Source organism: Blennius ocellaris, assembly GCF_963422515.1.
Source record: "Blennius ocellaris genome assembly, chromosome: 13".
Taxonomy (NCBI): Eukaryota; Metazoa; Chordata; class Actinopteri; order Blenniiformes; family Blenniidae; genus Blennius; species Blennius ocellaris.
The window spans coordinates 25,455,265-25,481,563 of record NC_137662.1 but is presented as its reverse complement, the minus strand read 5'-3'; the positions used below and the strand labels follow the sequence as shown (position 1 = coordinate 25,481,563).

Below are 26,299 nucleotides of genomic sequence, written 5' to 3'. Positions count from 1 at the left end.
TTTGACGGCTAATATAAACGAAACCAGACTCGGTAAGAAAAATCCTCTCTATGTTTTTGAAGTAAAAAATCTCCTCTATTGCAGGATATGTTCTTCAAACTGATACGACCTTCGCCCAAGGAGGAGTTAGATTTTCCGTCAGGGCCTTTCTTGGGCGAAAATCTTACATTGAAAGGCCAATAGCGGACTTCATGTTAGATTTAGGTCAAAAGTTAGAGCGCATGAGTTGTAGATCTCGACAAGACGAACAAATGGACGTTCATTTACTCTCTCTACGACATTCCTACGGGCCATGGTGGGTGATTAAATGTTTCTAGGTCCCGCAAGAGCCATTTGTGTTTTTTGTGGGGTTTTTTAGATGATCACCGTCTCTATGCGATTTTTCACGAGCCTGCCAAATTTGGTGAGTTTTTGAGGGTGTTTAGGGGTGATTTATGAGCTTAAGTGAACAGAAAAACGAAGAAAAAAATAAGAAACATTTGAAATACAATATGTAATTTCGCCAGTAGGTAGTGGAGGCCCGGCCAAGTCTGCTCGTTGACTGAGTAGCAGGTTGTTCAGTTGTTGTCAATCAGTGATTCATGCTGCCAGATACAGCCTCTCAAACCTATCAAACATTTACATTTTGCTGGGAAAAAAACATTAAAACCAAAGAGGAAACGGGATGAGAGAGAGAGAGAGAGTTAGAGAGAGAGAGAGAGAGAGAGAAACAGAGAGACAGAGACAGAGAGAGAGTGTGTTTTGGAAAAGATGGGAACATTTTCTTGAATAGAAATTAAAAGCTTTATTTGTATTATAGTTTTGATTCTTTGAGAAATAAACCAGTGTTCGACACCTGATTGGTTACTGAGTTTTGATAGTTCAAAACTTGTTAAGTGCAATTTGTATATAAGATGTGTCAATACACTGAGCAGACGAGACATTCTATTCTTTATTGTCTATATTTTTGAAGTTTGCTGGTGAAGTAATTGAAAAGTAACTAAAAGTACTCTGGTACATACTTTTTTATTTTAGTACTTAGAGTAAGCTACTGATTGCATTTTTTTGACATGTAGCTTGTAATTGTAATGGATTACAGATGTTAAGTAACCTTCCCAACCCTGCACATCAGGCACCATTTCATAAGCTCGTATGATTTTCTCTCTCCATACCTCGATGCACTACTGCATTGAGCAATATGGTTTAAATCTCTGCACGACACACAACCAGTTTAACCAGAGAGATTGTATCGTGCAGGCCACGATTCTTGAACGTTTACGTGAAATTGGATCGATCTTGGAGGACATTCGAGCTCGGAGGGAAGCTAATCATCATTATTCTGCCACAATTGGAGCAGCAGTGTGAGACCAGAGACACTCAAGGTCGACGGATAAAGCTGACGCGCCTGAACGAAAACAAAGATAATCAACATTTGGCTCCCAGACACACAGCTGCCAAAGCTGTGTTTTGTCTTCATATCTCCTGGATGTGCGTGTGAATCAAGGCTCTGCCCCCACCCCCTCACCCCTTACTACCCCTCCTCCCACCCTCCCTCCCCGGACATTCTTGCCTCTGGAAGCCAGGACATTCACCGCTTTCGCTGTGCCCCTACCCCCAACCACCAGCAGAGGCCACTGGAGAGGGTGGCTGCGTGCCTGGTGAAGGCGTTGCGCCTGAAAAAACCTTCTCCTAGTGGCGGACTGCAGAACTTCCCTTCATGTATCCCAAATGCTGTCTCGAGAAATGTTGTAACCTGTCTGTGTTGATGCTAAACGTGCCCGAGGTGGGGTTTTTTTCCCAATTACAGACTGTGCTCCTCAGAACACAGTCTTTAATCTGCCTTTTTCCCTCCTCTCCTCACCTCATGTGTCCTTCTTTCCCCAAAACTTTCTATGTGAATGCAATTTCGTTGTACCTGTACCTGTACCTGTACAATGACAATAAAGTAACAATCAATCAATCAATCAATCAATCAATCAGACGAGGGAGGATTTGTTCCCTGATAACTTCAATGTTCACCACCAGCAGTCACCCGTTCAGTCAGTCACACCTCAGACAGTCTGCGGTGGTCCATCATGGCCGTCAACGTCCCCGGTGCCGTGGTGATGGTGGTCTTCTACCTGCTGGTCCTCGGGACCGGCGTCTGGGCCTCCTTCAAGTCCAGACGGGAGCAGAAGAAGAGTGCAGCCACTGGGATGGAGATGGCCCTGCTGGGGAACCGAGGCATCGGCTGGCTGGTGGGGATCTTCACCATGACAGGTGAGGATTTCATTACCCACTGAGTAATCAGAGTATCTAGATGAGATTGAGAAGACTACAGTGTAGTCAGACATCACTCAAGGTAATGACAAGAACATTTGGACCTCCAGCCTTTCGGCCGATCAGTTGGACAATTGAGTGTTATTTGTTCTGTTTAGTTTTCTGAAGACTGCCAAAATTAATTCAAAAATATTAAAATTCAAAAAATTCAGATTTCAAAAGAAGCCCTGACTTAAAGGTGAGACACATTGTATGAGTTAAATATACATTAGATTACAGATACAACATGCAGTTTTCCACCAAGTTGATCAAATACATAACAATGAGACAAGGGACATGTTGCACGACTCCTTTACACACTTTAACAATTCTCAGAGTTTTGGTTGGTTTTAAGGGTTGGAGCTTCTCCAGTCTAAATAATAGATGTAAACTCTGCAGGTCAAATAGAAACTGCTCAGTGAAGTGATGTTAACAAGCAAGAGAACTTTCTATCCTCCTTGTAAAGTGCCTGAAATGTACAACGTACACTAAAGTATTGAAACGGTAAAGATCATCTGAAATAGTAAACAAGTACATCAAGTGTCCAATAAGGAATAAAGAATTGGTGCTTCAGTTCTTCAGTATAAAACTATATTACAAGCTTCAGCAGAATGTCTGTGTATTTTTCAGTTTTCAACAGAGGTGACAATTACTGAAGTATTTCTAAAGCCAATTATATGAAAGTATTTTAGATATCTGTACTTTAATCTTTCCTTCCACTATGATTGTGAGAACAAATATCTACTTTCATGACTTTAAACAGCCTCCTACATCTACATAAGAGCCTGGGGCCTTACTGGGTGGAGTCAATGCTAACTGGCTCATGTCCAGGGTGTAATCTATTACTTCTGAAAGTTTTCCACTGTTTGTGATCAGACTTGTTGCTACATGCTTGAGAAGGTGTGAGTCCACTCAGTAAACCTTCATTTGTATAATTATGTTTACAGCTGATGTTAGTCATGGTGATATTTGGAACTCAGCCAACTGAACCTGTTTGTGTCTATTTACACTTTAGAATTCAGTTCAGTTTTATACAATGGTATTTCTACCGCTCCAAATATAACTCAGTCATTTCAACACGATCTGGAAAGGAAAACCAACAATTCACATTATATTTTCATTTATTCATTAAATTTAAAGGGACAGTGCATATTGATGAACAGACAGTGTTGTAAATATACCAGATTTAGCTCAGAGCTCATTTCCATCTTCAGTCCCACGAGGTAGAGCCATATCACCAAACACAAATATATATTGGTACTATAGAATGTGTGGAAAATAACGCACACTATAAAACATACCACATTACAATACATATATTTATGTATGTAATGTTAATTTTGTTTTAGTTGTGAATAATTTTTTCCCCCACAGTGTACTTTTGTAAGTACAGCTGAATGTCTACTGTAATAGGAAGACAATGGTAAATGTGAAACTTTAGGAAGTTTCCCACCAGAATCAGAGATTTATTGGTTTGTACCAAAATGATGCTGATATGAATGGTCAGTGTTGCTACGCCTCACACGGGGCACCATTTATGTCGGGGTTTCTTCTCTCACAAGGATCACTAGGGACCATTTGTCTTGGAAATTTGGCTATCGATAATGATTATGATGATCAAAGAGTCAATAATTTTATTGTATAAAACAAGTAAAATGTCTAATGTTACCTGTTTAACAGGACATGATAGCAATTTCCCTTATATCACTCTCATAAGATATACTGAATAATTCATTAGGAATTTGAAATAATGGTTTTATTAACGACAATTACCACAATTAACAGCAAAGGATTTTGGAGTTCTTGACAAAGAACCGGTAGACATTTTATTTACCTTCGTGCTCATTAATAAAATAGCAAGTATGATTGCAAAAATTACATTCATTTACAATGAAAACAGATAAAACAAATTCTAACTACCTTTATACAGCTTGGTGTGTGTGGGTGTGTGTGGGTGTGTGCGTGCAATGGCCTGCTAAACAAGACCATTAAACACTATAATTCAATAAAACATGGCCTTTTCAGCAAGAGACAAATGCTGCAATCGGCTCTCTTCCAGAAATGTTTAGTGTGAACTATAATGGGGTCCTACTGGAGGAAAATCGTTCCTCTGAGGCCACGAGTGTCTGAAGTAAAGTTTGACTGCTTTGATGCTCTATAATCTGATGTCAGAGGAGGAAGATGCTCTATAAACTGATGTCAGAGGAGGAAGATGCTGTTAAGGTTTGAAGTTGGAACTCCAAAGCAGAGCCCAGAGACTGATCAAACAGAGTTCAACAATGTATTTTCCAAACGGCAGGCAGGACAGGCAGTGGAGACAGGGGGGGGGGGGGGGGCTGGCTGGCAGGCTGGCAACGACACTCCAGGAGAGGCACAAAAACCTGAGCACAGGAAAAAGTATCAACATCCCAAAAATGGCAGAGAACTAAACTAGACTTCCAACAGGGCACTACCAAGTAGACGGAATCATCTGGCAGAGGTGTGGAGTGAGAACCAGGGTTTTGAAGACTGCAATTTGTGTGGAGTAGATTCAGGTGTGCCTCATTCTCCTGGAGGAGCCGGCCACGCCCCCTGTGACACACGCCCTGCACAGAAACAGAAAAAGGGAGGGGGAACAGACAACAACAACGAAAAAGATCCCTAACAGATGCTCTATAATCTGCTGCCAGAGGAGGAAGATGCTCTATAATCTGGTGTCAGAGGAGGAAGATGCTCTATAATCTGGTGTCAGAGGAGGAAGATGCTCTATAATCTGATGTCAGAGGAGGAAGATGCTCTATAATATGCTTTGGCTGAAGTCAGAGTAGATTAAAGTAACAGGACATTATCTATTGTTTTCAGTACCTTTTGAACTTCGCCAATATAATGAAAGCAGTTTGTTTGTTAGCAGTTACTGTGAATAGGCCACTGTCCTGCCAATAATTGTAATCCTGATACTTTTTTTCCTCAACCCTGGATATAGGAACATTGGAAGCTGGTGAGAATTTAGTAGTTCGGCTGTTATTTACCAGTGATTCTGTGTTTTGTGATCCATCTCTCAGCCACGTGGGTCGGAGGAGGTGTGATTGTTGGCACTGTGGAGATTATGTACACACCGTCAATGGGACTGATCTGGACACTCATCATGTTCACTGCATTCAGTACGGGGTTCATTGTTGGTAAGAGTTACAGTCATATCTGCCAGACTACTGCTAATCTGGATTTGAGAAACAATCAAAACAGAAGAGAACTGAAGAGTTCTTCCAAACACACCATGAAAAACAAGGAACATTTTCTGCTCAGATGTTGGTTTGTGTTTCAATGGCTGACAAGTTATTATGTAAAACATTTTTTATCAGTGTTTGATCCCTATATCTTCAGAAACACTATATACTTTTTGTCTCCTTCTGTTGCACTTTTCTCCTCAGGTGGTTTGTTCTTTGTGAAGCCGATGAGAGACATGAAATGTGTCACCATGATGGATCCGTTTCACTTGAAATATGGAAAAATCACTGCAGCTGGACTGAGTCTTATTTCGCATGTGGTGGATGTGACCTGGGTACCATCAACACTGATTGGACTCGGTAAAAATACATTCTCCTGGGACTTGGTAGTTTTATTTTGACAGTTGCTGTAATAACAATCTGGTCTGTCCACTAGAAAGGCTGTGTTCTTCCAGTGTTAATGTTTAGAGCTCATTGTTCTCTGCTGTGTGTGTGTGTGTGTGTGTGTGTGTGTGTGTGTGTGTGTGTGTGTGTGTGTGTGTGTGTGTGTGTGTGTGTGTGTGTGTGTGTTGCTTTACTAAAACAAAAAAACAGCACCAACTAGTGGCCCACCATGAAAACGACATCATTTCTGCATCACGTTTCTGCCGTTTCCATGGAAACAAACAGTGTTTTTAGAATGTTGCTGTGTAAACGTGAAACCTTTGTGAAACCAAAACACTGAGTTTTCACTTGAAACGTGGTGGTGTAAACGAGGCTTTATTGTGGCGTTACTGTGATGCTCATTGGCTGCTGTGCTGTGGACCAATCCTGACGGTGTCTGACAGGAGGAACCATGAGTGTGGTCCTGGATGTGTCCTTCTCCGTCTGCATCTGGATCTCTGCTGCCGTGGCCGTGGTCTACACCCTGCTGGGAGGCCTCTACTCCGTGGCCTACACTGATGTCATACAGCTCGTCCTCATCTTCATCAGCTTGGTAAAGGCTGCTGGAGTGTGTGTGTGTGTGTGTGTGTGTGTGTGTGTGTGTGTGTGTGTGTGTGTGTGTGTGTGTGTGTGTGTGTGTGTGTGTGTGTGTGTGTGTGGTGTCATTACAGCACCCACTAGTGGCCAAATATACAAACTACATCTCGTTCAGTGTTTCTGTTATTTTTATAGGAAGAGCTGTCATTTTCATAATGATTGCCTTTCATAAAGTTTTTTTTGAAGGTGATACGGTTCAAGGAGGGTCAGAAAGAAAACCTCCCAGGCTCTGTGTATTTATTGTTCCTTGTCTTTTTCCTACAGGTTGTCTGTGTTCCCTTCGTCATGATGAACCCTCACACCGTGAACATCAGCCAGACTCTGCTGAACAACTCTTTACACGCTCCATGGATTGGCACACCAGACGTTAGAAAGACATGGTTAATGATTGATGAGTTCTGCTTCTGGGTAAGATGAGGCAACAACATCAAGTAATATATCTCCTACAGTCTCACTGCACTAGGACAGCTCATGTCATCTGTGTTTCTGACACTTCAAAACTAAATCCGGGGAAGAAAATCAGCAGATTCAACTTTTAATTCACTGCATTTTGTTTTGAAGGCACTGGGCAGTCTGGGATATCAGGCCATCCACCAGAGAATCTTGTCGTCTTCTTCTACTGCGACGGCCAAGTTCACATGCTTTGTTGCTGCTTTCATCCTGTTTCTATTTATGATTCCTCTCGTACTGCTCGGGGCGGCCGTGTCGTCTACAGGTAATCAACAGCTTTGCTTCCTGCAGTCAATTGTGAAAAATGGTGTCTGTGTTATGGTCAAGGAAAATCTATTGTCATTTTGAAAAATTGTCCCTCTGGAGGCTCCTGCTGAGGAAGAGGATCAAAGTGTTTCCTGGTTTCTTCATAGGGGTGTAGAAGATGAATGAGAAGGTTTTCAACTGGATCAGCAGTTTCCATCAAGCAGCCATCTACAACTCATCAGTAATGAATTCATACACTTATATAATGATGATGTCTGCATAGAGACTCGTTTACAAATCCTTCTCTGTGCAAGTGAATAAAGTCTCCCATGTGACGGCCCCTCATATCAAACAGCACACATCTGGTAGTGGATCCCTGATCTGAGTCACAATATTCCTTTTCTATTGTATTAGTGCTCAATGTCAACTGGTGAAGTACCGCCCTCCCTCAAACTGCAGCTATCAGATCCATATTAAAGAAGTACAACCTGGATCCAGAGCTCCTCTCAAACCACCACCCTCTCTCAAACTCTCCCTTTCTGACAAAGATTCTGGAAAAGGTCGTCACCCTGCAGCTTCAAGGACATCTCCGATCCCAACAACGTCCTCAGACGTTTCAATCAGGTTTGAGACCCTCCGACAGCACAAAGACTGCTCTGACAGAGTTTTGAATAAGATCCTGAGAGCAGAAGACTCTGGCTCCCCCAGCCTACTGATCCTGCTCCACCTACTCAGTGCCGCCGTGTTCCACCAAGACTGAAACAATGAGATTGTGGATACAAGTGTTAGGACTCGTGGTGGAGCCATTGGTCCTCCACAGTGAAAGGAGACAGCTAAAGTGGTTCAGGACAACGGCTAAGAGATCCACTGGTGTCCTCTAAGTGAACCAAGGACATCCGACTCAGCCCCTCAGCCCGGTCCAAACTACCAGGAGAAATGACATCTCTTGGATGGTCTTCCAGAAGCTTGATGTCCTTCAGAAGTGTTGGGGGAAGACAGGGGTGTCCCGGCTGATTGTCTCTCCATACTGCCACTGGGACCGTATGCAGGCCAAGTTGGATAGAAGATGAATGAATTAAGCATTTTAGGTCTATCAGTCCAACTCTTTCATTCTCCTGTTTCTGTCCTTCAGACTGGAACATGACCTCCTATGGTTCTCCGTCTCCATACGACCGTGGGGAAGCAGCTCTGGTCCTGCCCATCGCCCTGCAGCACCTCACCCCGACCTTCGTCTCCATCATCGGTATCGGATGTGTGGCTGCAGCCGTCATGTCGTCAGCTGACTCTGCTTTGCTTTCTGCTGCTTCAGTTTTCACCAACAACATCTACAAGAACCTCCTGAGACCAAAAGTGAGCTGATCTAGAATCCCACTAAACTGCTTCTTCTTACGACTACAGTACCCAACTCCCCATTCAATGGTTGTACTGTATGGAGAGGAGCCAATAAGGATGATTTGACAGAATGAATGAATGAACATCTGGTTTATAATTCATTGTTTTCTCCCCAGGCATCAGACAGGGAGACCCTGTGGGTGATCCGTGCTGCTGTGGTTGTGGTGGGTGTGGCTGGAACATCTCTGACCAGCCTGAAAAACAGCATCGTGCTCTTCTGGTTTCTTGGAGCTGAAGTGTCATACATCCTCATCTTCCCTCAACTCGTCTGTGTCCTCTTTTCTAAAGTGTCCAATGCTTACGGGGCTCTTATAGGCCTTCTGGTGGGACTGGGGGTACGACTCCTCAGTGGACACACATCTCTGGGACTGCCCGTCATCCTCCATTTCCCAGGATGCACTCTGGAGGACGGCGTCTACGTACAGTACTCTCCGGTTAAGACCATCTCCATGGTGTCTGGTCTGGTCTCCATCTTGCTCTTCTCCTACCTGACGTCTGAGCTCTTCAATAGAAACCTGCTGTCTGAGAGGTGGGACGTGTTCAAAGTGAAACACCGGCAGCTGCCACAAACACCAGCAGGTGGCGCCACAGAGCTGAAGGAGAATGAGAAGCGGAATGGAAGCCTCCCTCCTTCTGACATAACAGAACCAATGATGAGCACATGTTAGCATTCCTGTCTGGTGTTTATTTACTCATGTAATGAATGAAGGGGGTAACTACAATCTAGGCTCATAAGATCCATTGCTTCATGCTCGTCAGTCCAATGAAAATACAAAGTGATGCAATTGGAATAAACCATTTCTAAAAACAGGTACATTTTTCTTTGTATTTCTTTAAATTTAAATTCTCACTGAGATGGGAAACAATGGCACCAACTGCTTTTCTTTAGTTTTTTGGGGGGGAGTTTTGCCACAGCGTACCCAGGCATTTTTCAATAGTTTCACTGATCCGATTAATTATTATTTTTAAACAATCCATTGGAGATCACAATGTTCGATTGGAGAACTTTTTAACACCACTTGTCTTTTTTGTAACTTGAATTAAAAGTGCCAAACACATTTGGAGTCATACTTTTTTTTAGGATGACAAAATGCTTTCATTAGTTTTTTCCATTACGATGTTTGGCTGCTACAGTATCACAGGGGTCTTCATGTCTTCTAAACACATCCATGCCTCTTCTGTTCAGAAATTCTGTATCTTGTCCGTTTAACATTGTGAAATTGACGTGGTAGTGATGTAACTTCAGAAGCACATGTATGATTACTGGCCACTCCATTAGACAAAGTTACACAATCTCTTTCTATGTGGAAAAACATTGAAGGAGATTGTGTAACTTTGTCTTCCTCCTCCTCCTCCTTGTCCTCCTCCTCGTCCTCGTCCTCTTCCTCCTCCTCGTCCTCCTCCTAATCCAATTTCTCCAGGATTGAGTTTAAAAGACGTTTCCATATTTACTTTGGCTCATGTACTAAAAGTACCTGGTTCGGTGTCTTAAGCAGTGTTTGCAGTTGAAATGTGTGTACTCTATAATTGTGTGGTTATTGTTGACGTTCACCTCACACTGAACCGACACTCTGCTTGTCTGTAGTTCAGATCTGAGTTGGAATGTCGGGTCTTTTTGCAGCCTGCTTGTTTAATCTTTGTGGAATCTCGCTTCTCTTCTTCTGTCTTGCATGACCGTGAACTTTAAAAACACGAGGAGTATTTGTCCTGCAGAGACCGTCAATTCCAATTTGATTCAATTATACAGACAAGGAGTAAATCTAAGGAGCCTTTTACATTCTGATAGTCCCGGACCTGCTTCACCCGGTAGGGGGCGGAGCCGAGAATTTTCACCCCTTCATTTGGCTCGGTGGCATTCACATTGACTTTAGAGACCAGATCAAAGGACGTGGGGAAAACTCCACAGTTACACCAGAGAGTCTTGGTCTTCAGAATGAGTCGTCTTGCCGCGTTAGTTTAACACAGCCTTCTACTCATCTCCCAGTCTGACTGACGTTCTGGTCTTCAATATAGATGGCAAGGCACTTCCCTCCCACTTTGACTCATCCTGTCGATCTACTTTAGATGTTGTGGCTCCTTTACAAACGAGACTCTCTGAACCTAAACCTGAGCCATGAGTGCAGGACAGCTGAGAGGAAGTGGAAGAAGGATAAGCGACAGGTGTCCTTCCACATGTTGAGGGACAGCTGGCGTTCTTTTCAGAAGACTGTGAATTTTGCAAAATCCAAATTTGTTTTTGATATCATTGCCTCTAACTGTCACAATTCTTGTGCTTTCTTGAAAACTGTTAACTCTGTTCTGAATGCTCCCCAAGCAGTCTGCCTGGAGAACCCTGAGGAGGGAGAGGTTCCCGAGCTAGTTCACCAACAAGGTTGTGAACATTAGGACCCTCATTAGCAGTCCTGCCCATGAGCCCTCTACCTCTACCTATGACCCCTCTACCTCTACCTATGACCCCGCTACCTCTGTCTATGACCCCTCTACCTCTGCCTATGACCCCTCTACCTCTGACTATGACCCCTCTACCTATGACCCCTCTACCTCTACCTATGACCACTCTACCTATGACCCCTCTACCTATGACCCCTCTACCTCTGCCTATGACCCCTCTACCTATGGCCCCTCTACCTCTGTCTATGACCCCTCTACCTATGACCACTCTACCTATGACCCCTCTACCTATGACCCCTCTACCTCTGTCTATGACCCCTCTACCTATGACCCCTCTACCTCTGTCTATGACCCCTCTACCTATGACCCCTCTACCTCTGCCTATGACCCCTCTACCTATGACCCCTCTACCTCTGTCTATGACCCCTCTACCTATGACCCCTCTACCTCTGTCTATGACCCCTCTACCTATGACCACTCTACCTATGACCCCTCTGTCTATGACCCCTCTACCTCTGTCTATGACCCCTCTACCTATGACCCCTCTACCTCTGTCTATGACCCCTCTACCTATGACCCCTCTACCTCTGCCTATGACCCCTCTACCTATGACCCCTCTACCTCTGTCTATGACCCCTCTACCTATGACCCCTCTACCTCTGTCTATGACCCCTCTACCTATGACCCCTCTACCTCTGCCTATGACCCCTCTACCTATGACCCCTCTACCTCTGTCTATGACCCCTCTACCTATGACCCCTCTACCTCTGTCTATGACCCCTCTACCTATGACCCCTCTACCTATGACCCCTCTACCTCTGCCACATGCTGTGCTGACTTTGAGCAGTGTGAAGCCATCAGCCTTATATAACAGAGGTTCTGCTCATGTTGCCAGCGTTTGCGCTCAACATTTTAAATAGCAGTTTAGTAAATGGGAGTGGACCTCTGAGCTTCAGGCATGTGGTGGTGACTGAACCTGGCTCAGATTCAGACCTTAGACATTCAGCCTGTCTCAGCTTCCTTCCTTTCCAAAGGTTATGGAGAAAATTGTTTATTGAAGATGAAGGCGACGACGCTGTTCTGCAGAGTGCTGAGTGTAGAACTGACCAAACCCACCGCAACCACCACGAGCCGCAGAACCCACAGGGCCTCCCGGTCTGACGCCTGAGGACACAAACACACACACACACAACACACACACACACACACACACACACACACACACACACACACACACACACACACACACACACACACACACACACACACACACACACACACACACACACACACACACACACACACACACACACATGCAGATGAGTGCAGCTCGGAACACGTTCAGGTTTGTCACCAAACAAACAGAGTTCTCCAAAACCTCCATTAAGTTTCTGGGACAGACCATTGAATTGAATTGTCTTTATTGTCATTGGAACCAGAACCACAAAACTGCATGGAAAGCTTGGGGGGAAAGAAAGACGACAAGAGGAGAGGAGAGGAGAAATAAAAGGCAGATTTCAGACTGATCTCCGGGGAGAAAAGTTTTTAATGAGGAAAAACAAGCACTCAGGCACATTTGAAGCATGAACACAGATTACAACACGTCTTCAAGACGAGGCACAAGGAGGAAGTGTCCTGGCGAGGAGACGTTGTCCTGATTGGCTCTACTGAGCATGTGCAAAAGAACTTGTCTTCTCGGGACGCAGTTTTTCTCGGGCGTTTCTCTTCCAAAGAGTTCCACCTTGGTGTCTCTGAAGTTCATAGAAGCAACAGTAAGATGCCGACTTGGACAAATATTGATTCTGCGGTCGCTGTCAGAGCAAACACACAGAAAGTACTTCCTGAACGAGCAGTTGGAGTCAAAGTACACACCTTACAGTCCGAGGCGTCGTGTTGTTTCTCTGCTCGCACCATGAGCTGAGCTGGAACGTCTTTCAATAGGTCAGTTTCTGCTTCAGGCTCCTCCTCAACCGCTGCTGGCCAATAATGACTAGGTCATATAGAGAAAGACCATCAATGTTCCTTCTCATGATTCAGGAGTTTCTACACTACGTTGTGACATTTTGTACATTTTACTTCTTCACAGTAAAATATTTCATTTTCTCCTTGACATCCGTGATGGTTTTCACCTGTACCTGCACCTGTACCTGTACCTGTACCTGTACCTGTACCTGTACCTGACCTGTACCTGTACCTGACCTGTACCTGTACCTGTACCTGACCTGTACCTGCACCTGTACCTGTACCTGTACCTGACCTGTACCGGTACCTGCACCTGCACCTGCACCTGCACCTGTACCTGTACCTGTACCTGTACCTGACCTGTACCTGTACCTGTACCTGTACCTGACCTGTACCTGTACCTATGCCAGACTCCCGTCACTCCAAACTTGACTACCTGTACTTGTTTATTCCTAATATTAGATGTTATTAGTGTTTAATAGAATATTAGATGTTATTAGTGTTTAATAGAATATTAGATGTTGTTAGTGTTTAATAGAATATTAGACGTTATTAGTGTTTAATAGAATATTAGAACTTATTAGTGTTTAATAGAATATTAGATCTTGTTAGTGTTTAATAGAATATTTGATCTTATTAGTGTTTAATAGAATATTAGATCTTATTAGTGTTTAATAGAATATTAGATCTTATTAGTGTTTAATAGAATATTAGATGGTATTAGTTCTCTGCAGGCCTCCTATATCTCAGCTTGAGGGAACAAGCATGACTGTCAATACTAATATCAAAATCAACATTTTCCCAGCAAAGAATATTTTATTCTTCAATGAAAACATGAACGATGTTCAGGAAATGAAACATGGGCGTAATACAAACTGAAGTCACTTCAGAGTCGTGAACTGGAGGAAATAATTCAGTATATTCAGGAGAGAAAGATGAATTGAAGTGAAAGGAGAAGGTGGCGAGCAGTGATGGAGGTTGTGACATCATTCAGAGGCTTTCAGCAACACGTCTCATAGTTGATCTGAAACTTGTCCGTCCGAACGAGGGCTGGACGACTCGCTGCCTGGAGCCACGATAGCGTGTTCATCCTTCACTCCTTCATCATTGGTTCTGTTACCTCTAAACGGTTGGAGTTGCTGTTTACTTTCTCGTCATCCTGGTCGTCTGCGGCGCCACCTGCTGGCGTCGGCGGCCGCGACGCCTGCTGGACTTTCACTTTGAACACGTCCCACCTCTGGGGGAGCAGGTTGTTGTTGAAGAGCTCAGACGTCAGGTAGGAGAACAGCAGGGTGGACACCACGGTGGCCAACATGGCGATGGTCTTGACCGGAGCGTACTGGACGTAGACGCCGTCCTCCAGAGTGCATCCTGGGAGACGGAGGGTGACGGGTAGTCCCAGTGACGGTTCTCCACTCAGGAGTATTACCATCAGTCCCACTGAAAAGCCAGTGACGGCTCCGTAACCGTTGGATATTTGGAAAAAGACGGCGCAGACGAGCTGAGGGAAGATGACGGTGTACGCCAGTCCAGCCCCAAAGAACCAGAAAATCATGATGCTGCTTTGTAGGATGGAAAGTAGTGAACCAGAGATGCCGACAACAACCACCACAACTCGGATCACCCACAGAGTCTCTCTGTCCGACGCCTGAGGGAGGAGGTGGGGAGGAAGGAGAGATCGCTGAGGCATCATTTTCACATTTTTATATCAGAAAAGCTTCACATTTAAATGTTGACAAAGAAACAGCTGAAAGCCTGAAAACGATGTCGTTAGCATTCCAGGCCACTAGTTGGTGCTGTTGAGTGTGTTGAACATGGACATTCTAGTGGACAGACCACCAAGTTGGATTGTTATTATGGTGACTGTCAAAATAAAACCACCAAGTTGGATTGTTATTAAGGTGACTGTCAAAATAAAAGTACCAAAAATACAACTATCCAGTCCAGGAGAATAAGGACTGGGAGCCATGACACCACAGAGAAAACTTTGTTCTGATTGGCTCTACTGAGCATGTGCAGAACTACTGGTTACTCCCGACATGGTGACCTGCACCAGGAGCAGCACTTCCACCACCACTCCGTCCAGCAACAAGGTGACGCATCGCTCACCTTTGGTCTCAGGAGGTTCTTGTAGATGTTGGTGGTGAAAACTGAAGCAGCAGAAAGCAAAGCAGAGTCAGCTGACGACATGGCGGCTGCAGCCACACATCCGATACCGATGATGGAGACGAAGGTCGGGGTGAGGTGCTGCAGGGCGATGGGCAGGACCAGAGCTGCTTCCCCACGGTCGTATGGAGACGGAGAACCATAGGAGGTCATGTTCCAGTCTGAAGGACGGAAACAGGAGAATGAAAGAGTTCAATCAGTTTAAGTGATTTTCATTTGAACAAATACAGTACATTACCATAAATATCACCATTATGCTGATGACACCATGTTTTTTTGCTGACTCAGAATTTGGGGGCTAAAGTTTGATCGTGTGGAAATTGAACCATACAGTAGGCTAACGAATGACGACGTGTTGGCGAAAGAATGAAATTTCACTTTCGGTCAGCTTGTAAGAGGCGGGGATCACCTGTGGACGAGGCGGCTGCTCCGAGGAGAATCACGGGGATTCCAAACATGAGGAACAAAACAGCAGCAGCGAGGCAGGTGAACTTGGCGGTGGCCGAAGAAGTAGAAGACAGGATTCTCTGGTGGAAGGCCTGGTATCCCAGACTGCCCAGCGTCTGCAGAGCAAAACATAAACACAAACATCCAATATAGCCAGATTTTTCAAACTAAATACTGCCGATACTAGTCAGTAGAGATACTAGTCAGTAGAGAAAAGCCGACGCCTCACTGGTTAGCTTCAGAAATCTCGTCTTGCTACGTGAGACCGGGACACTCTGAGATCCGCGCTTCATCCTACCCACAGTAAAAAGTCATCGAGCATCAGCCAGGCTCTTCTCCACTCCAGCGCACCGATCCACGGGGCATGCAGCGTGTTGTTGTTCAGAGTGTCGACGATGTTCAGGCAGTGAGGGTTCGTCATGACGAACGGAACGCAGACGACCTGCAGAGACAGAGAAGGAAGTGAATGATGGAGACGTCCTCAAACCCCTCCGCCAATGTCAGACTCCAGCAACCTTTACCAAGCTGATGAAGATGAGGACGAGCTGTATGACATCAGTGTAGGCCACGGAGTAGAGGCCTCCCAGCAGGGTGTAGACCACGGCCACGGCAGCAGAGATCCAGATGCAGACGGAGAAGGACACATCCAGGACCACACTCATGGTTCCTCCTGTCAGGTACGGCCATTTCTCCATATTGATATGACGCTTGATTTTATTTTCTACAGCCAGGTGAACAGCTCACAGAGTAAACAAAAACACAGTGTGACAGTGTGACTTCCTCCTCACCCAAGCTGATCAGAGTCGACGCCACCCAGGTCAGGTCCAGGGCGAGTGACGCCAGGCTCATTCCAGCCGCAGGGAACTTCCCGTATCTCCTCTCCACAGGGTCCAGCATGGTGACGTACCTCTGCTCCCTCATCGGCTTGGCAAACACCAAACCGGCTGTGAATCAAGCAGACTATCGTTTGTTGTCTCAGCAAGCAGGTGCACTTCTTGTCGTCTGTGAGATGTAATCCAGACTCTTACCGAGGATGAAAGAGCAGCCGTATGCTGAGAGCATGATTAACATCCAGGTGAGTCCCATGGAAGGCGTGTACATCATCTCAGTGGCACCAACGATCAGGCCTCCGCCGACCCAAGTCGCTGCAACGCCAACGGACATGGGCCGTGAAAGTGAACCCGTCTGTGGCAGTGTTCTTTCTTTTTTAATAAACTCTGTATTTAGTCGCGGAGGCAGCAGTCTGAGCAGAGTTGCCCAGACTTCCCTCACCCCAGACTCTTCCTGACTGAGCTCCTCACCCTATCTCTAAGGGTGACTGAGCTCCTCACTCTATCTCTAAGGGTGACTGAGCTCCTCACCCTATCTCTAAGGGTGACGCCCAGCCACCCTACGGAGGAAGCTCATTTCAGCCGTTTGTATCCGGGATCTCGTTCTTTCGGTCATGACCCATAGTTCATGACCATAGGTGAGGGGAGGAACGAAGATCGACTGGTAAATCCAGAGATTGGTCTTTTGGCTCAGCTCCTTCTTCACCACGACGGACCGATACAACGACCGCATAACTGCAGATGCTACACCGATCCGCCTGTCGATCTCACGCTCCATCTTTCCCCCACTGAACAAGACCCCAAGATCCTTGAATTCCTCCACCTGTGACAAGGGTACTCCACCGACCTGAAGGGGGCAAGCCACCTTTTTCTGGTGAGAACCATGGCCTCGGATTTAGAGGTGCTGATCCTCGTCCCAGCTGCTTCACACTCGGCTGAGAACCGTGTCAGTGCACGCTGAAGGTCCAGGCTTGATGGAGCCAACAGAACCACATCATCCGCAAATAGCAGAGATGAGATCCTGTGGTCCCCAAACTAGACCCCCTCCGGCCCCCGGCTGTGCCTAGAGATTCTCTCCATATCTATGAGGAACAGAATCGGTGATAAAGGACACCCTTGCCGGAGGCCAACGTGCACTGGGAACAGGTCTGACCTACTGCCGGCAATGTGAACCAAACTCCTGCTCCGGGAATACAAGGACCGAACAGCCCTTAGCCCCGGACTCCATACTCCCGGAGCACCCCCCACAGGACATCTCGAGGGACACGGTCGAACGGTGCAATGTTGCAGAGACGAGTCAGCCACGACAGTCCATGCACATCCAGAGACTTAAGGAACTCTGGGCGAATCTCATCCACTCCCGGTGCCTTGCCACCGAGGAGCTTCACAACTACCTCTGTGACTTCAGCTTGGGTAATGGACGAGTCCACCTCTGAGAACCCAGTCTCTGCTTCCTCAATGGAAGACGTGGTGGTGGGATTGAGGAGGTCCTCGAAGTATTCCTTCCACCGCCCAACAATGTCCCCAGTTGAGGTCAGCAGCTCCCCACTTCCACTGTAAACAGTGTTGGTGGAGAACTGCTTCCCCCACCTGAAGCGCCGGACAGTTTGCCAGAATTTCCACATGACATGGCCCCATTCATTCAACATGGTCCACTCGGACTCAATGTCTCCAACCTCCCTCGGGATCTGTGAGAAGCTCTCCCGGAGGTGGGAGTTGAAAACTGCGCGGACGGAGGGCTCGGTCAGATGTTCCCTGCAGACCCTCATAACACGTTTGGTCCTGCCGAGTCAATCCGGCCTCCTCCCAGTCCAGCGCATCCAACTCACCACCAGGTGGTGATCAGTTGACAGCTCTGCCCTTCTCTTTACCCGAGTGTCCAAGACACATGGCCGGAGATCAGATGACACAACCACAAAGTCTATCATTGACCTCCGGCCTAGGGTGTCCTGGTGCCACGGACACTTATGGACCCCCCAGTGCTCGAACATGGTGTTTGTTATGGACAAGCTGTGACTGGCACAGAAGTCCAATAACAGAACACCGCTCGGGTTCAGATCGGGGAGGCCGTTCCTCCCAATCACCCCCTTCCAGGTCTCACTGTCATTGCCCACGTGGGCGTTGAAGTCCCCCAGGAGAAATGTCAGTAATTCATAATAATTTGAATTAAATATATAAATCATATTAAATCATTAAATGATTAATTAAATGTGTCCTTTATTAATACAAAATGTAATTAAATATATAGGCAGATAATAGATGGATGGATGGATTAATTACAATTAGAATTAAATATATACATGTGTCATTAATTAATTAAAATACCAGTTAAATGTATGTTTAAAAAACCACATCTCATTATTTCACTATTTAATTAAGAATTTCATGGTCTAAAGATGTCTAATTTAATCAATTAATGCACCCTTAAATAAATAATTAAATGTGTCATTAATTAATACAAATTAGAATTAGCTATATAAATGCGTGATTTAATGTGTCATTAATTAATAAAATATATGTGTATGAATTCATTTCATGTAAAAAACATCCAATTATTATTTTCAAATTAACTGTATTTCAGTTAATTAATGACTGTTCAGTCAAACTGCCTGTGAGCTGTCAGGTGAAGCCTCACCTGGCTGCTCTGCTCTCTGATTGGCCAGGGAGGAGCCTCCTACCTGTCAGGTGTGCAGCAGCTCCACACTGCCGTTGCTCCAATGCAGCCACATTTCAATGTCCCCCAACAATTGTTTGGTACATTCAAGAATACCTGAAGATTCTGCTTCGATGTGGACATGATGTTTAATGCACTTTGTTTTGAAAAGCCAAATGTCAACATCTTGCTAAGAATGTGTATATCTGAGTGTTTTTTTTTTCAATGTGGTTCATTTGAAAATCAATTAAAACCCTAATTTTTGTTGTGTTAAAACAAACTACCTTGGTTCAAAACTGAATTCTTACTTTAATTTACTTGTTGAATACTTGGTTGTTTAAAGTTAACACAATTTATTTGCAGTATTATTTTCAAAATATTGTTTCGTAATTGAACAAATGATTTTTTTTGTCATTCTTTGAGGTTTATTGCCTAAAGGAACTTTCGCCTGCTGCTTCAATAAAGAAAAGGAATTGGAAGCTCTAAAGTGGTTCACAAACATCCTGTGAAGAGAAAAGCTCTTCAAGTCAAGAGCAGCACAACAATTAAAGAGGCTTGACAGTGACACATGTACAGTGGGGCAAAAAAGTATTCAGTCAGCCACCAATTGTGCAAGTTGTCCCACTTAAAAAGAAGAGGGAGGCCTGTAATGTTCATCATAGCTATTCCTCAACTGTGAGAGACAGAATCAGAAAAAAAATCCAGAAAATCACATTGTCTGATTTTTAAAGAATTTATTTGCAAATTATGGTGGAAAATAAGTATTTGGTCACCTACAAACAAGCAAGATTTCTGGCTCACACAGACCAGTAACTCCTTCTTTAAGAGGCTCCTCTGTCCTCCACTCGTTACCTGTATTAATGGCACCTGTTTGAACTGGTTACCAGTATGTAAGACACCTGTCCACAACCTCAAACAGTCACACTCCAAACTCCACTATGGCCAAGAACAAAGAGCTGTCAAAGGACACCAGAAACACAATTGTAGAGCTGCACCAGGCTGGAAAGACTGAATGTGCAGTAGGGAAGCAGCTTGGTGTGAAGAAATCAACTGTGGGAGCAATTATTAGAAAATGGAAGACATACAAGACCACTGATAATCTCCCTCCATCTGGGGCTCCACGCAAGATCTCACCCCGTGGGATCAGAATGATCACGAGAACGGTGAGCAAACATCCCAGAACCTCACGGGGACCTAGTGAAGGACCTGCAGAGAGCTGGGACCAAAGTAACAAAGGTACCATCAGTAACACACTACGCCGCCAGGGACTCCAGTCCTGCAGTGCCAGACATGTCCCCCTGCTTCAGCCAGGACATGTCCAGGCCCGTCTGAAGTTTGCTAGAGAGCATTTGGATGATCCAGAAAAGGATTGGGAGAATGTCGTATGGTCAGATGAATCCAAAATAGAACTTTTTGGTCAAAACTCAACTCGTCGTGTTTGGAGGAGAAAGAATGCTGAGTTGCATCCAAAGAACACCAGACCTACTGTGAAGCATGGGGGTGGAAACATCAAAGAACACCAGACCTACTGTGAAGCATGGGGGTGGAAACATCAAAGAACACCATACCTACTGTGAAGCATGGGGGTGGAAACATCAAAGAACACCATACCTACTGTGAAGCATGGGGGTGGAAACATCAAAGAACACTGTCAGGTTCAGGCTATAGACATTTATTAAATCAGCAAGAAAGAACAAGACAACAAGGGTAAGTTTGTTTGCTCGCGAGGAGAAACGGACAAAGTGTGCTCAAGTCACCACTTCGAACCGCTCTAAGCTTTTGCCGTTTCTCCTTGCCTTTTATTTCGATTAAAAGATGGAAGGGTTTACAGAATATGCATCATAGAAATAGACAAGTTGTTGTGCTTGGCAGTTATCAAAAATAAGCACAATCTCAGGACATCCTCTACGCGTAGATCACCACCGAGATGGCAGCTACGGGGAAGATGCAGTGTTCCTGTTTATCAGTCTCGGTCAGAGTGTTCCTACCAAGGCTCAGAACACATGATTAGTCAAGGACAATAATCAGCACCTGAGTGGCGCTGCCAAATAAGAACAGAAGAAATAAGACTGAAATTAAGCATGAATATGGTAACTTTATGTACTAATATTCTAACATTTCCCTCCTGTTTATCATATTTGTGCTTACATTCTCACATCACTTGTAACCAGCCACTTCTTTATTGATTTTCAGCTGCAAGATCATTTTTGCAAGCACACAAATGTTTTACAATCAGCAGAGAAAACATCATCAAGCAACAATTTATTAAATGTTCAAGCACAACACATTGTCATATGCTGACAATGAGACAATGTCTATAAAGAAATAAACCTCCTATCTAAGGCATCTGTTCCTGCTTCGACAGTTATTTTCCCTAAAAATCTAAATGCAAACTAAGTATCTGTTTTTCCCTAAAAAATTATTTAAACTGAATTTATTAATATTAAACAATTGAAGCTGATCTTGTTGGCGGTGCAGCAACATCAGTTCAGGATCCACCTGCAACATCTCACATCAGATTAGACAGTCCGATAAGTTTATTAATGATCAACCACCAAAGAAATACTGACTTTAAACCTCATTACTGTTATTAGAATTTATTCTATGTGCTCCTTATTATCAAATGTGTCTTTTGAAGATTATCTTTTAACTCTCATCATGTTTTTTATTACTTTTATATATATTTATTGCCATTTCCCCTTTTATAAAAGAAATAAAAAACATTAAATAATCTTTTACCTTTAATTCAACAATACTTTTAATTTAAAGTATGTTCCATGTATCTTCTATTCTATATCAACACATAAGAGCATCTCCAGTTGGATCACTGTGCACCTCCTGTTTTCCTCTGTCAGCGTCTCCCATGAGACCTTCCCTGGACAAAACATCGTCTCGTGAGGAAGTTATGTTTCCACCTCATGCTCCTCATCTGTGGTATTTCCGATGTCTCACATCAATCTCTGCAGAGAACCCACGTTCTGTCCTGAACCTCTTATCAGGCAGTTGGTGTTCTCTTCATACCATAAACAACGTCTGAGTCTGTTGAGGGACTGGACAGCGATGGTTAACAGGATGAGAGGTTGAGGTGACATTTCTAGGATGCATCAATAGGGTCAATTATCATAATTTTAATTAAAAGGGAATGGCTCTGCCCCTCGCGTTGACTTTTAACAGGTATAAAACCGTAAGACGAGTTATTTTCTTCTTTCCTAGTTGGTTTATTTATTGGTTGATAAACTTTGTTTCCACACTTATTTCTCCCTGTAGAAAGTTCAGGTAAATCACTAAATTTGGAGTTTGAAAGTATTGCCCTGGTGGTGGTCTGGTTAAATTGCATCTGTTGGTTTATTATTGGACCTTTTAGTTCAGGTCTTTGCTATTTATTGCTATGAGACCCACAGGATCTCTTTCTGAAACTTTTACTCCTATTTTTCCACCCCCATGTGAAGCATGGGGGTGGAAACATCAAAGAACACCAGACCTACTGTGAAGCATGGGGGTGGAAACATCAAAGAACACCAGACCTACTGTGAAGCATGGGGGTGGAAACATCAAAGAACACCAGACCTACTGTGAAGCACGGGGGTGGAAACATCAAAGAACACCAAACCTACTGTGAAGCATGGGGGTGGAAACATCATGCTTTGGGGCTGTTTTTCTGCAAAGGGACCAGGACGACTGATCCGTGTAAAGGAAAGAATGAATGGGGTCATGTATGGTGAGATTTTGAATGAACACCTCCTTCCATCAGCCAGGGCATTGAAGATGAAGCGTGGCTGGGTCTTTCAGCATGACCATGATCCCAAACACAACTAAGGAGTGGCTTTGTAAGAAGCATTTCAAGGTCCTGGAGTGGCCCAGCCAGGCTCCAGATCTCAACCCCATAGAAAATGTTTGGAGGGAGTTGAAAGTCGGTGTTGCCCAGCGACAAAACATCACGGCTCTAGAGGAGATCTGCATGGAGGAACGGGCCAAAATACCAGCAACAGTGTGAAAACCTTGTGAAGACTTACAGAAAACGTTTGAGCTCTGTCATTGCCAACAAAGGGTCTATAACAAAGTATTGACATGAACTTTTGTTAACGACCAAATACTTATTTTCCACCATAATTTGCAAATAAATTCTTTAAAAATCAGACAATGTGATTTTCTGGATTTTTTTTTCTCATTCTGTCTCTCATAGTTGAGGAATATCTATGATGGAAATTACAGGCCTCCCTCATCTTTTTAAGTGGGACAACTTGCACAATTGATGGCTGACTAAATACTTTTTTGCCCCACGGTATATACTTAATTCCACTTTTAATAGATTAATGGCCTATTTAACTAATTATTTAATGGAGCATTTATTTACTTTTGGCACATTCAGTCCTCCACACATTTAGAAAGACGAGACATTTTCATCCTGATCTTAGGTTCCCTTTGAACGAGCTCACCTGTCATGGTGAAGATCCCCACCAGCCAGCCGATGCCTCGGTTCCCCAGCAGGGCCATCTCCATCCCAGTGGCTGCACTCTTCTTCTGCTCCCGTCTGGACTTGAAGGAGGCCCAGACGCCGGTCCCGAGGACCAGCAGGTAGAAGACCGCCATCACCACGGCACCGGGGACGTTGACGGCCATGATGGACGAGCTGCTGTCCTCTGCTGCCGACGTGGAAGAAAGTCATGGTTTGCTCTCAGCTTAGTGCATTTAGAGTCTGTACTTTGTGTCATACATCTGTTAGCCTCTCGCGGTCAAAGACAAACTGATGGTGCAGAATTCTGCAGGAGAGGAGTTCATCTCACCAACTTCATTCAAATCAAAGCAAGTTACAATAATGAAATATAATTAAATATCTGATCTCCTTCATTCAAATCTTCATGGCTTGATAGCTGACCACAGTTCCCATCCTCATATTAGAGCCCGTTTCCACGGCAACGATTTGAAGAGAAAGCTGAAAACCGCCGTAGCGTTTTGTGTGTCCGTTCACACGGCGGGTCTGAACTTGTTTAAAATGTCTCCTGAGGACAAACAGACTTTCTACAAACGGTTGGGCACCGTGGAAACGCCGCTACTGGTCCTGGTGACCACGGCTTGTAGCAGCGCATTACGTAATAACGTGCAATATCTAATACTGGAATCGTTGTTCTACTCATCATGTTGGATTATATTAGCTTCAGGTTAACCTTGGTCATCTCCATCATCTCCAGAGTTTTCAGACGCTTGTTTGTCAGTCCTCAGTTTGTGCATGTGATGAAACATCACATGTGGCTATATTCACTCAATGTCCTAACAGACCAAAAATACTCACAAATGTAGCGGCTGTGTTCCAGACCCCCCCCCCTCCGCCCAGACTGTCATGTCTGGCAGAAATTCAGAAAAGGGTTTCTGCTTACCTTGTTTTTGGAGCTCCGTGTGGTTTGGTGGAAGAAAGAGGAGCCCGTGAAGTAAAACCAGACTTCCCAACTACTCAAAAACAAGAAAGTCCCAAGGCCACAGCACCAAACTGTTAGAACCCGATACCCAGCCGACTGGTTCCTCCCGGGACTTTGATCCTATACTTGGCTGATTAAAAAGGGTCTCAAGACAGCGAGACACATTTCACCGTTTAATTAGCCTCATGCAATGTGCAGCGCTGGACCCTGGACGTCTCAGGAGGACCAGCAGCGTCCAACTTCCCTGGTTCAACAGTTTTGTCCTGTGTGGGGGGGGCACACCCCGACAATAAGGCTAGCTTCAGCACGATTGGTCAATTTTGTCACGGTGTCTGTTGCCAAATGGAATCAGATGTCTTTAATCACTGAGTGTCACAAGAGCTCTGTGTGTGTGTGTGTGTGTGTGTGTGTGTGTGTGTGTGTGTGTGTGTGTGTGTGTGTGTGTGTGTGTGTGTGTGTGTGTGTGTGTGTGTGTGTGTGTGTGTGTGTGTGTGTGTGTGTGTGTGTGTGTGTGTGTGTGTGTGTGGCTGACAGCAGAACAACCTGATCCTGGAAGCAACGGTCAGATTGTCCTCGTTAGAATCAACTGTCAGATTTTCTGTTTCTAAACAAAGGTGTAAACCGTGATCACAGTATTGCTAAGGTACCAGCTCCTGATGAAGGATGTGATATGTCACTGATATGTCACCCTTTGCTTTTGCTCATGTTCTGCAGACACAGCGATGGCGGAACGCAGGATCTAAATCAGGTGGAACTTTTTCGATCAGCTGCCATCGTGGCTGGTAGATTTCTAAAGTTACAAGCAGGATTACTGTTGTGACAGCTCATCATCAGAAGTGTAGAACTAACCTCACAATTGTCTAGTCCCAGCACACGCTCCCTGTTAGTGGTGAACAATCCAATGCTCGGTGAATTCTGCTTCACGATGACAAGAAGAGCCGACATCCAAGGATCACTAAGCTATGAACGCTTGGCTGCCGCAAGCCAGTTCTCCCTGTGCTGCCCTCTCTGACTCCTCCTGCCGAAAACCCCAAAAGTCAGAAGGATCATGAGACCCCGCCTCCGAAAACCCCAAAAGTCAGAAGGATCGGGAGACCCCGCCTCCGAAAACCCCAAAAGTCAGAAGGATCATGAGACCCCGCCTTTAGAAAACCCCAAAAGTCAGAAGGATCGTGAGACCCCGCCTTCAGAAAACCCCAAAAGTCAGAAGGATCGTGAGACCCCGCCTTTAGAAAACCCCAAAAGTCAGAAGGATCGTGAGACCCCGCCTTCAGAAAACCCCAAAAGTCAGAAGGATCATGAGACCCCGCCTTTAGAAAACCCCAAAAGTCAGAAGGATCGTGAGACCCCGCCTTCAGAAAACCCCAAAAGTCAGAAGGATCGTGAGACCCCGCCTTCAGAAAACCCCAAAAGTCAGAAGGATCGTGAGACCCCGCCTTCAGAAAACCCCAAAAGTCAGAAGGATCATGAGACCCCGCCTCCGAAAACCCCAAAAGTCAGAAGGATCATGAGACCCCGCCTCCGAAAACCCCAAAAGTCAGAAGGACCGTGAGACCCCGCCTCCGAAAACCCCAAAAGTCAGAAGGATCATGAGACCCCGCCTCCGAAAACCCCAAAAGTCAGAAGGATCATGAGACCCCGCCTCTAGAAAACCCCAAAAAGAAACAATAGGTGGCAAAATGGCTAAAACAGCCAAGACTATTAATAAAGGATGTAGTAGCTATAATGTGCTCAAAATGATAACACAGGGAAAACCTGATTCCTGGTGAACAAACCAAAAGAGTCCTGAAGGCAACGAGAACCAAAAGCGCTTCTCCTCCGTCAACCACCGTGATGAACAGACGCAGA

At 44.9% G+C, this 26,299-nt stretch overlaps 2 protein-coding genes across 7 annotated transcripts; one reads left to right on the top strand and one right to left on the bottom strand.

Annotated features, from left to right (window-relative positions):
* Positions 1 to 2,054: 2,054 nt before the first annotated feature.
* LOC308138670 (high-affinity choline transporter 1-like) lies at positions 2,055 to 9,258 on the top strand (the record flags this gene model as incomplete). Its single annotated transcript, XM_080507884.1, has 8 exons — positions 2,055 to 2,238; positions 5,319 to 5,435; positions 5,685 to 5,815; positions 6,316 to 6,456; positions 6,765 to 6,908; positions 7,062 to 7,215; positions 8,329 to 8,546; positions 8,705 to 9,258. 8 exons carry the CDS (start codon positions 2,055 to 2,057, stop codon positions 9,254 to 9,256), a joined length of 1,641 nt encoding a protein of 546 aa, XP_080364010.1. The 3' UTR covers positions 9,257 to 9,258.
* Positions 9,259 to 13,747: 4,489 nt separating this feature from the next.
* On the bottom strand, positions 13,748 to 25,454 carry LOC308138195 (high-affinity choline transporter 1-like). Of its 6 annotated transcripts, none has more exons than XM_080507210.1 (9): positions 25,301 to 25,454; positions 23,474 to 23,680; positions 16,583 to 16,699; positions 16,343 to 16,498; positions 16,076 to 16,224; positions 15,853 to 15,996; positions 15,517 to 15,670; positions 15,051 to 15,268; positions 13,748 to 14,589 (listed from the first exon to the last, which is right to left on the bottom strand). In XM_080507210.1, the coding sequence occupies exons 2-9, from the start codon at positions 23,655 to 23,657 to the stop codon at positions 14,035 to 14,037; spliced, it is 1,677 nt and encodes a 558-aa protein (XP_080363336.1). In that variant the 5' UTR covers positions 23,658 to 23,680; positions 25,301 to 25,454; the 3' UTR covers positions 13,748 to 14,034. The 6 variants fall into 6 exon arrangements, with proteins under 6 accessions (XP_080363336.1, XP_080363338.1, XP_080363335.1 ...); XM_080507212.1 differs by having other exon boundaries at positions 23,474 to 23,677; XM_080507209.1 differs by lacking the exon at positions 25,301 to 25,454 and adding an exon at positions 24,413 to 24,732.
* Positions 25,455 to 26,299: the final 845 nt, after the last annotated feature.

Coding starts and splice junctions, on each gene's coding strand:
- LOC308138195 (XM_080507210.1), bottom strand. CDS start 23,657: ATGGCCGTCAACGTCCCCGGTGCCGTGGTGATGGCGGTCTTCTACCTG. Junction 16,700..23,473: donor GGGGATCTTCACCATGACAG/GTGAGCTCGTTC, acceptor TTGGCGTTGCAG/CGACTTGGGTCGGCGGAGGC. Junction 15,269..15,516: donor AGCAGCCGCCTCGTCCACAG/GTGATCCCCGCC, acceptor TCCGTCCTTCAG/ACTGGAACATGACCTCCTAT.